The 11,963-nt window shown below is 42.0% G+C and overlaps 2 protein-coding genes across 2 annotated transcripts in view; both read left to right on the forward strand.

Moving 5' to 3' along the window:
• Positions 1–6,521, forward strand: part of LOC132119764 (leucine-rich repeat flightless-interacting protein 2-like) — a 30,103-nt gene extending 23,582 nt beyond the window's left edge. The window contains exons 4-6 of the mRNA XM_059530003.1: positions 2,627–2,776; positions 2,929–3,012; positions 6,243–6,521. Of these exons, the coding sequence (XP_059385986.1) occupies positions 2,627–2,776; positions 2,929–3,012; positions 6,243–6,521 (513 nt within the window). The remainder of the gene's footprint in view (positions 1–2,626; positions 2,777–2,928; positions 3,013–6,242) is intronic.
• A 4,648-nt stretch (positions 6,522–11,169) lies between these two features.
• LOC132119136 (advillin-like) overlaps positions 11,170–11,963 on the forward strand; it is an 18,316-nt gene continuing 17,522 nt past the window's right edge. The window contains exon 1 of the mRNA XM_059528884.1: positions 11,170–11,243. Coding sequence (XP_059384867.1) covers positions 11,184–11,243 — 60 coding nt within the window. The 5' untranslated portion in view covers positions 11,170–11,183. The remainder of the gene's footprint in view (positions 11,244–11,963) is intronic.

Raw genomic sequence — 11,963 nt, forward strand, 5'->3', positions numbered from 1 at the left:
AAGCCATGCTGTACTGTCACATGTTCCTTTGATTTGTGACAATACAGCATTTATTTCTTATAGACCTACGGCCAATGATAACTCATGTTACCCATGAACTAAAGGTTGTTTAAAAACGGTATTGTTAAAGCGTCTACCTAATATGACATGTTGTATGTGAATTGTAAATATGTATATTTGTAGAGCTGTGATTTGTAGAGAGGACTGCAAAATCATGTGTGATTGGTGGACTAACATGGCATCCTCTGTAGATCTGAATGCACTGCTCTTGTCCAGAATAACCTGAAACATGGGGCAGGTTTAGTGGAAACTGTGGCATTGGTTGTGTGCTGATAATGACATGTCAGTCTGATGGGAGAGTAAAGCATATGTAGAAAGTCACTTTGATGTTTTAAAAAAACAAAACAAAAAGCACACATACATGGATAGAGAAACGTGCTACAAAATAAAATCTGTAGATATAAAGGTGCGCTATGCAGGATTTTTGGTCACTTTGTAAACACAATAGTCAAAATTGGCCCCTCCTCACACCACACCCCCTGCCTCTGACATCATATCAGCAGCATCACATGAGACAGTGACTCAAGAGCAAGAATGAGTCACGAGGTGTTTATATTTACATTTACATGTATTCATTTAGCAGACGCTTTTATCCAAAGCGACTTACAGATGAAGACAGTGGAAGCAATCAAAAACAACAAAAAGAGCAATGATATATAAGTGCTATAACAAGTCTCAGTTAGGTTAACACAGTACACGTAGCATGGGATTTTAAATAATATAATAAATAAAAAGAAAACAGATAGAATAAAAAATAAAAATAAAAAAGAATAGAGCAAGCTAGTTAGAGGTCTTTGCACATGCATACACACATATATATACAATTGCATAATGAATGAAAAGAAAATAGAATATAAAAAGATTAGAAAGGTAGTTGGATTTTTTTAAAGAATAGAATTAGAATAGTGAGTCTTAAAGTTAGAGGGTCAAATAAAGCTGGAAGAGATGTGTTTTAAGCCGATTCTTGAAGATGGCTAAGGACTCAACTGCTCGGATTGAGTTGGGGAGGTCATTTCACCAGGAGAAACATTTAACTTAAAAGTCCGTAAAAGTGACTTTGTGCTTCTTTGGGATGGCACAATCAAGCGACGTTCACTTGCAGAACGCAAGCTTCTAGAGGCACATAAGTCTGAAGTAACAAATTTAGGTAAATGGGTGCAGAGCCAGTGGTAGTTTTGTAGGCAAACATCAATGCCTTGAATTTCTATGCGAGCAGCTATTGGAAGCCAGTGCAAATTGATAAACAGAGGTGTGAAGTGTATTCTTTTTGGCTCATTAAAAAATAATCTTGCTGCCGCATTCTGAATTAATTGTAAAGGTTTGATAGAATTGGCTGGAAGACCTGCCAAGAGGGCATTGCAATAGTCCAGCCTGGACATGGACAGAACAAGAGCTTGAACAAGGAGTTGTGCAGCATGTTCTGAAAGAAAGGGCTTGATCTTGACGTTGAATAAAGCAAATCTGCAGGATCGGACAGTTTTAGCAATGTGGTCTGAGAAAGTCAGCTGATCATCAATCATAACTCCAAGGCTTCTAGCTGTTTTTGAAGGAGTTATGGTTGATGTGCCTAACTTGATGGTGAAATTGTGATGGAACGATGGGTTTGCTGGAATCACAAGCAGTTCAGTCTTGGCAAGGTTGAGTTGAAGGTGATGGATGGTCCATCATCCAGCAAGAAATGTCTGTTAGACAAGCTGAGATGCGAATAGCTACCGTCGGATCATCAGGATGGAATGAGAGGTAGAGTTGAGTGTCATCAGCATAGCAGTGGTATGAAAAGCCATGTTTCTGAATGACAGAACCTAATGATGCCATGTAGACAGAGAAAAGAAGTGGTCCAAGAACTGAGCCCTGAGGCACCCCAGTAGATAGATGTTGAGACTTGGACACCTCACCTCTCCAAGATACTTTGAAGGACCTATCTGATAGATAAGACTCAAACCTTTGAAGTGTTCCTGAGATGCCTTTTGCCAGCAGGGTTGATAGGAGGATCTGGTGGTTAACCGTGTCAAAAGCAGCGGACAGATCAAGCAGGATAAGTACTGAAGATTTGGATTCTGCTCTTGCCAGTCTTAGACGTTCAACAACTGAGAGCAAGGCCGTCTCAGTTGAATGTCCACATTCTGACATTTATCATGCATTAATGACAGTCACGCTAATAATTAATGACTGGCTGTAATTTGCAGCCGAATGTAGCTGTTTTCTGTTTAGCTCACTAATAAAAAGTAATAATTCATCATCATAAAATGTAATTACTATGCCTATACTCTGTTGAGCTACAGACATCAGTCAGTATGGCAATAGCAGCACAGCGCAGACGATACACACACTGCCAAACAACACATATGAATCCCAGTGAACAAGTTTGATTGCACTTTAGAATAGGGAACAGATATTCATGTATGGTCTCTAAACTGAAGTGTTAGCATAAGCTTTTAAAACATCTCATCTCTCTTCCATACAAACTCTGAGACATTCTAAAGCAGTTTGTTCTTAAGCCTATCTGCTGCCAGAGCTTGTGTTTATGGTGTTTGCAACAGGACCTCAGGTTTTGTTCCCCATGCAGATGGAGCTGAGAGCCAGCTACGAGGACTGTCTGCAGGAGGTGCACACCCTGGAGGCTCTTCTGTTCCAGGTGGACTGTCTTCAGGACGCCCTCGAGAGCACGGAGGAGATGCTCGCTGAGACCCAGAGAGACAACCACAGTCTCACCATGGTACTGTGAGGTGCAACAAATAGAGATATATCAGACTGACGTAAATGATAGATGTCTGTTTCAGGTGTAAGTGAGAAAACATTAGTAAAAGATTTCTGTGGACTGAGTGATGGATTCATTACGTGGATTTCTCTCTTTCTGTTTGACCGCAGGAACTGGAGCGAGAACGAGCGATGAGGAGGACGTCGGAGGACATCATTGCCTCATTAAAGCGGGAGCTGGAGAGGTCACGAGAGGTGAGGAAAGACTAAGCTTACATAATCACATTCAGAAAAGAACAGAAACTGCTGTATAAAGCCAAAGCGGAGACAGGCTGGCAGTTTCTGTGTGCTTACGTAACCATATTTGGAGAACAGTGAGTGTGTTCACTTCCTTGCCACTTAATTTATGCTTTATCATTAATCATGTGAGTGTGTTGAAACTGACTAAAACATGAGGTGGCAAAGACTTTCATTCTGGCTCCTCAGTGGACGTTTTTTGAACATTTGACAAAGATGTTAAATTGACATCTTTTGACATCTTTTCGTCTCTGCTCAGAGTGGAGGGGGCTGTTGATTGAGGAAAGCTGCCTTTTCCCTCCCTTTTCTGTGGTCCATTTAATAGTTTTGTTGTCTAGGACAGTTCCCTCTACTTCTTTGCCATGCTCCACCCACACAGCCCTGGGAAAGTAAAATCACATTCATAGCATGTTTCCACACTATGAAACTCCTGCAAACAAACACAAATGTCACCACCAATTAATTATATATATTGGAATGTCAATACACATCATTAGTGATCCCACATGACACAGAGTACAGTTGCATCTCAATAAATTAGAAAGTCATGGAAAAGTTCATTTATTTCAGTAATTCAACTCAAATTGTGAAAACTTTTTATATTAAATAAATTAAATGCACAGAGACTGAAGTAGTTTAAGTCTTTGGTTCTTTTAATTGTGATGATTTTGGCTCACATTTAACAAAAACCCACCAATTCACTATTTCAACAAATTAGAATATGATGACATGCTAATCAGCTGATCAACTCAAAACACCTGCAAAGGTTTCCAGACCCTTCAAAATGGTCTCTCAGTGTGGTTCACTAGGCTACACAATCATGGGGAAGACTGCTGATCTGACAGTTGTCCAGAAGACAATCATTTGGTGTGTTTCCACCGCAGGAACCAGGAACTAAAGAAAGTTCCGGGTAAAAAAATGTCCCTCAGAAAGTCCCTGCTGGCGAGGTGGTACTTTTTCAAACTTCCGAAACTTTCGGGGGTGGGACTTGGGCGCTAAACATCCTGATTGGTTGAGATCATGCAGCATTGTGATTTCAACCACCATTTATTCGGATCATTTTCAAAATATTAATGTTATTGTGTCATGAAATGTAATTTTACAAGTATTTCAGGCGAGAATGTAGTTGTTTAAAACTCAAATCTGTGGTTTATTTATAAAGATAGAGCCTATTTAAAAATGTGTTTCGCCGATCTCGGAGACGGTGAGCTCCACGCGATCAGCAGGAGCTCAGTGATCATCTATCCGCTGAGAAGCAGCCTCTCCTCGGCTAGACCTTCTGATGTGTGCCGCTGGATCTGATGTCTCTTTAGTGGTTACACATAACATATAATTCAGCTGCGGGGTAAATCTTACAGTTTTTCTTTGGTCTGTATTCAATTTATCTATATGTTAAAATGAAAATAAAAAAGGCAAATTGATATAATATTCTGTTTCATTGTAATGGCTTTATATACACATTTCCCTGAACTAAGTACATTTCTGCTGATATTATTATGTTTAAATGAAAACTAAAGGAGGCAGTGGTATTTGATATCCTTTTTTATTTTATTGTAAATATACAGAAGTTATCAGTACGCTGCTGTTTGCAGATTTACCGGATTTGCGTCATCGCGGACATCACACTCCCGAGTCGAATGCACAAAGTCTGAACTACCGAGGAGGATGCACGTCCAAAATCAGCGTACTCTGTATTGAGAAACGCGCGCAGACCTACGTCACCAGTCTATTTGCCTAATCTTCCCGGTACTTTACACCGCGGTGGAAACACAGAAAACAACAGGTCTGGGGGGAAAAAAGTTCCTGGTACAAATGTTTTGGGTCATTTCGGTGGAAACGTGGCAATTGACACCCTTCACAAGGAGGGTAAGCCACAAAGATTCATTGCCAAAGAAGCTGGCTGTTCACAGAGTGCTGTATCCAAGCATGTTAACAGAAAGTTGAGTGGAAGGAAAACGTGTGAAGAAAAAGATGCACAACCAACCGAGAGAACCGCAGTCTTATGGGGATTGTCAAGCAAAATCAGTTCAAGAGTTTGAGTGAACTTCACAAGGAATAGACTGAGGCTGGGGTCAAGGCATACAGATGTGTCAAGAAATTTGGATACAGTTGTGTTTTTTGAAAACCAAAGTCACTGCACCCGTTTACCAAGAAATCTTGCTGACTAGCTTTTTTAAGATTTCATTTTCCAGCAGGATTTGGCACACTGCCAAAAGCACCAAACGTTTGTTAAATGACCATGGTGTTGGTGTGCTTGACTGGCCAGCAAACTCACCAGAACTGAACCCCAGAGAGAATCTATGGGCTTTTGTCAAGAGGAAGATGAGAAACAAGAGACCAAACAATACATATGAGCTGAAGGCCACTGTCAAAGAAACCTGTGCTTCCAGACCACCTCAGCAGTGCCCCAAACTGATCACCTCCATGCCACGCCGAACTGAGGCAGTATTATTATTATTATTAGTAGTAGTAGAAGTATTCTAATTTGTTGAGATAGTGAATTGGTGGGTTTTTGTTAAATGCGAGCCAAAATCATCACAATTAAAAGAACCAAAGACTTAAACTACTTCAGTCTGTGTGCATTGAATTTATTTAATACACAAGTTTCACAATTTGAGTTGAATTACTGAAATAAATGACCTTTTCCACAACATTATACTTTATTGAGATGCACCTGTATAAAAAAAGTAAAAGTTATTGTTGACAGCATATCTTAGTTCTGTGAAACAGCAAAACCAATGTTACTCCTGAATCAAAGTTATAGAGCAGCCTTGGCATATGTTTCCAGGTCTTCCTGTTCTATAACCTCTCTCATGCGCTGGAAAGCTTTTCCTTTTTTAGCACCATGTTCATGGCTAATACTAATGCCAGTCGCATGCCTCATTTTCATGTGCTTTGGACAGTGAAGGAAACACCATGTTGTTTCAGCAGTTGATGGGAAAAATGATTCCTACCTTTATAGTCCACTAATAAGTCCATTGAGATACCACTCTGTTTTTCCACCAACAACTAGACGGGCTAACAAGACAAACAAGCTGTTTTTACATTTCAATGTGCAATTTTTATTTTTATTTATTGACTTTCGACTAATGAACCGACTACCTGTTCAGCACATAGCATTCAGAGGGTATGTTAAATGAGTCACGATGGGTTTAATGTCTCAAGATTGAGTGTGTTATCCTCAGCAGGAGAGAACTCGTGAGCAGCGTCAGTGGATGGAGGGGACGTCAGTGGACTGGGACGAACAGCCGCTCGCACACACTGCAGAGGATCTGAACACAAGCCCGTTTCTCAGTCTGAAGCACGAAGCTCAGGGCGCAGAGGATACCGATGAAAGCAGCGGATATGAAGACGCTCCGTGTGAGTTGTCGCCCAGTCCTTCCACTCCAGACACACAGCCGGACACAGAAGAGGAGGGTGACCGGACCAGTGACTCCAAAAACACAGATTCTTGTGCTCTCTCTTAAATCATTCTTAAAGTGCTTATGAACCTAGATTTGTTCTTTCATCTGCTAGAAGTCTGACACTTCTGCCAAGGTTCCTTCTTTTGAACAGCCTTTGCACAAGCTAACAGCTTTAAAATGAAGATTGTTTTGTTTTTCTCATCAGTCCACAAAATGATTCAGGAAAAGAAGGAATCTGCACCTTGTTTCTGTTGGTAAATTCAGTGTCGTTTTTTTGTTGTTGTTGGACTTTGTTACATTTCTGTTCACCTTGCTTTTACACAAGCTCTGTCCAGCAAGACAAGACACAAGGTAATACTCTGTGTCTGTGTTTCAGCCTTATTGAAAAAAAAAGGGTTTTATTTTTTCATATTGTATTACAATTTTTTCTGATTGCTTAAGCACATTTTTTGTAACTATTGGCTGTTTTTGCAAAACTCTACACACAAATAAGAAAACCTTTCACCCAATTATCAAAACATTGTAGTTCTCTTGCAAAAGTGAACACAGCTAGATTAACTCTTCACACCTTCGTAAAAATGGTGTTTTCGTATCAAACAGTAAACACAAGCCATCATCTACGAAGCACACAATGTGCCAACTACACACTGATGGTATGAATACAAAACACATCTGGCTTTTGCTTTCTCTGAGTACAGATGTAAATTTGAGGTCATACTTTTGTCATAGTGTCATGTAAACATACAAGGATCCAAACTTCAAGTATTGGTGTTTATTCACACTCATCAAAACCAAGACAAAGTCAGAACACAAAATAGTAATTTCACAAAAAAAAGACAATCAGCCTACATCATGTCGTCTTTCAGGGTCCAGCCACAAAATTTCGTCCACATCGAATGCGATATCCTCCAGTCCAAGGCACCGGGGAAAATATCTCCTTGAATGCCGTATCCAGGCCTGACATGATGCCTGGTCAATATCTCCACATGCCTCCTCCATTGCCTGTAAAAGGGCTACCTTTTGATGAAGATGACGGTCGTACACTTTCCAGCGCCAGGCAGAGAAGAACTCCTCGATGGGATTTAAGAATGGAGAGTATGGAGGGAGGTTGAGTGCAATGAAGGATGGGTGGTCTGTAAACCAGTTGCGGACCAAAGCAGCCCTATGGAAACTAACATTGTCCCATATGATGACATATCGGGTATGCTCTGGTCTCTGAACAGTGAGCATGTCATGTAAGGTGTCCAGGAATGCAATAATGTGTGCAGTGTTGTATGGGCCTATGGTTGCATGATGGTGAACAACACCATTTTGGCTTATAGCTGCACACATGGTTATGTTACCACCACGTTGTCCTAGGACATTGATGATGGCATGGTGTCCAGTAATGTTCCTGCCACGTCTCCTGGTTTTACTGAGGTTAAAACCGGCCTCATCTACAAAAAGTAGCTCATGTCCCGTTGCATCTGCTTCTAGTTCCATCACTCTCTGGACAAGACCAAACCAATGCAACACATCAGGCCCATGCACAGCACTACAGTATGCCCTTCCACATTCAGAACCGATGACACTATAGCTTACCTGCACATAGTCATATCGCAGTTGCTGTCCTATCGCAGAAAGGAACTCTGTAAATTTGCTTCATTCTTATTCTGTGGCGCACAAGTACACGACTTAGTGCAGAAATGCTTACACTGTGTATATGGTGTCATTATCAATTATGCGCTGCTGTATTTGGCGCAGTCTTATTGCATTATTGGCAATCACCATGTTCACTATATGGGTCTCTTGCTCTGGAGGGAATCATTCTTCCTCTGCCCCAATTACTTTACAGCAATTCTGTAAAGTAACAGTTTCAGTATTTTTGCATGTATGGTACTGTTGTGTTTCTCATTAGAGTATGGCAGTGCTACAAAGTACTTAGTAACTCAAATTAGGCTGAACCCGTTGGCCAGCTTCCCTCAGGGTCATCCCATGGTTGATGACATGGTCCACTATTGTAGCTCTGATGTCATCAGTTATTCTATTTCTTACTCTTCTTACCCTTCCTCTTTCCCCTCCTCGTCCTCTTCTTGCTCCTCCTTGTCCTTTTCCTCTAACTTCCTCTAACCCTCTTGCTTCTTCACATCCACGTCCTCTTCCTCTCGCTTCTTCACCTCCACGTCCTCTTCCTCTCGCTTCTTCACCTCCACGTCCTCTTCCTCTCGCTTCTTCACCTCCACGTCCTCTTCCTCTCGCTTCTTCACCTCCACATCCTCTTCCTCTCTCTTCTTCACCTCCACGTCCTCTCCCTCTCTCTTCTTCACCTCCACGTCCTCTCCCTCTCTCTTCTTCACCTCCACGTCCTCTTCCTCTCGCTTCTTCACCTCCACGTCCTTTCCCTCTCTCTTCTTCACCTCCACGTCCTCTTCCTCTCGCTTCTTCACCTCCACGTCCTCTTCCTCTCGCTTCTTCACCTCCACGTCCTCTTCCTCTCGCTTCTTCACCTCCACGTCCTTTCCCTCTCTCTTCTTCACCTCCACGTCCTCTCCCTCTCTCTTCTTCACCTCCACGTCCTCTTCCTCTCGCTTCTTCACCTCCACGTCCTCTCCCTCTCTCTTCTTCACCTCCACGTCCTCTTCCTCTCTCTTCTTCACATCCACGTCCTCTTCCTCTCGCTTCTTCACCTCCACGTCCTCTTCCTCTCGCTTCTTCACCTCCACGTCCTCTTCCTCTCGCTTCTTCACCTCCACGTCCTTTCCCTCTCTCTTCTTCACCTCCACGTCCTCTCCCTCTCTCTTCTTCACCTCCACGTCCTCTCCCTCTCTCTTCTTCACCTCCACGTCCTCTCCCTCTCTCTTCTTCACCTCCACGTCCTCTCCCTCTCTCTTCTTCACCTCCACGTCCTCTCCCTCTCTCTTCTTCACCTCCTTGTCCTCTTCCTCTCGCTTCTTCACCTCCACGTCCTCTCCCTCTCTCTTCTTCACCTCCACGTCCTCTTCCTCTCGCTTCTTCACCTCCACGTCCTCTCCCTCTCTCTTCTTCACCTCCACGTCCTCTCCCTCTCTCTTCTTCACCTCCACGTCCTCTCCCTCTCTCTTCTTCACATCCACGTCCTCTTCCTCTCGCTTCTTCACCTCCACGTCCTCTTCCTCGCTTCTTCACCTCCACGTCCTTTCCCTCTCTCTTCTTCACCTCCACGTCCTCTCCCTCTCTCTTCTTCACCTCCACGTCCTCTTCCTCTCTCTTCTTCACATCCACGTCCTCTTCCTCTCGCTTCTTCAACTCCACGTCCTCTTCCTCTCGCTTTTTCACCTCCACGTCCTCTTCCTCTCGCTTCTTCACCTCCACGTCCTTTCCCTCTCTCTTCTTCACCTCCACGTCCTCTCCCTCTCTCTTATTCACCTCCTTGTCCTCTTCCTCTAACTTCCTCTAACCCTCTCGCTTCTTTACCTCCACGTCCTCATCTGTAAACGTTTCTCAGGATGGCATCTTTTATTGATGGGCAGATGAAGCCCTATGAAGCTTTAAGGCTTTATTCTGGGCTGTGCTGGATATTGATCTGAATGTTTGACACACTGCCAGCGGTGGACATTAAAATGAGTGACCGCAGAAGCACCTCATCCAAACAAATGTATCATTCTGATCCTCTGTTCGTGTTTGTTTTTTGTGCAAAATAAAATATTTTGAATGTTTCAATCTGTTATCAGTGATTCAAAGGAAGAGATCACCCAAAAAAGTCCAAACAGCTGATAAAAACATCAGTCCATCAGTGAACATCTGGAGAAGACAAAAGATGAAACACATCCAGCATTAAGATGATTTTAACTCAATCACATAGAGTCTATAATCCATAATAACACTTCTTCCAGTGAAGAAGTGCATCTGCTGTTGTCTCTCACAGATTTGTTTAGATGTGTTTAAACGCTGCTTGATCTGTGCAGATTTCTCTCCTGATTCAGACTAGAACACTTTTCCACTGGAGGAGGCGATGCAAATGTATTGTTTTGGTAACATACAATATTTCATTTTTGTCACATAATCAAGAACATGTTCAATGATTATTTAGTGTCATAACGTTAAGTACATTCAATGCTTCCAACATATTTAATATCCTGTAACTACAGTTTTGTGCCATCATGCTAATAGAACCTCACAATATTTGATTGATGAGTCACTTCAGCGATCTAGAGCACACCTAAGCCTTCAGTAATGATCGGACAACACTGTAGAAGAGTGTCCATGACACTAAACTCTAAACACCTGATCAACCTGCGTCATGACCGATTATGATCTTTTGAATATCTGTTGTTGTTGATATTACTCATTTGCATCGACTGTGTTAAAGTCTTGTTCTGATTGGTTGTTGAGCTCAGGATTGAGTGACAGCAGGCAAATACATCCAAATGAAGTGATGGTAAAATCGGTGCGAAAGATCTGGACAAAAAAGGGCATATTTAGCTCTGTGTTCTGTTAGCGTCAGAGAGTCCTGGACTTGTTCACCTGTCTCTGACCGGCTTTACACACATCTGAGGGGAATCATCTCTAAAGCTCTTCCACATCATCAACTTCCAGGTAACGTCTTGACATTCAAACTTTTGTTTTGCTCCAATAAAAGCAGTAGTTTTTATTCAAACTACATTTAGGTGTACTTGATAAACCGTGAGTAGTGATGTAGTGATGGTGAATTAAAGCTAATAACCCAGGGAACTCTCTTCTCTGTTGGTGTTTTAGTCCATCTGAATCATGCAGCACACATTCAGAGCCGTCACACACTCTCCAGGGATACTGATCTGGAGAATCGAGGTAGGGTTTGTGTCGTATGTGACTCAGCGATGCTCCTGCATTACAAGTCCTCCTTTACAAAGCTTTACTGGATAGAACCAGATTAAAGAATGACTAAAACCATTCCTTTTATCAACAAAGTGCATTACATTTATAAGCTTTGAAAATAACAGTACAGTCACTGTAGTTACAGACTGCTGAATGTAATTTTACAGTGCGGTGTAAAACTATATACAGTACTACTATAAATGCCCATTTCTGTTTAACAAAGGAACAACACGAGGATGTAACACAAAGACATAAAGCTCAGCTCTCCTAAAGGCTCAGTGGTTGCCCAAAGCCATCAGCTAACAACAAACAAATAACCCCAGCGGCTTTTTCAGAACCACACAAACCTAAAGACAGTTTTGCTAAAGTTCAACCAACATGTGAACTTTGCAACAAGGGGAAAAAACACACGTACAGGGCTGTACCTGCACCTCGGGTACTCAGATCACATCTCTGTTACGCTAAAACTGATGGTTGGGGGGGGGGGGGGGGGTATGGTTTTATTGTAATATTTTATATTTTAAATATTTTAAAAATGTCACAATTATTTTTAGAACTATCATGAATTTATCACAATTCTTTGTCGTGTTGGTTTTTCTATTTCGCGAGCTGTTTGAGCATCACTGCCAAACTGATATCCCTATTATAAAGACACTTTAAGGTAACAAAATATGAAAAAGGGTGGCGGATATT

Source organism: Carassius carassius, chromosome 38 (assembly GCF_963082965.1).
Source record: "Carassius carassius chromosome 38, fCarCar2.1, whole genome shotgun sequence".
Lineage (NCBI taxonomy): Eukaryota > Metazoa > Chordata > Actinopteri > Cypriniformes > Cyprinidae > Carassius > Carassius carassius.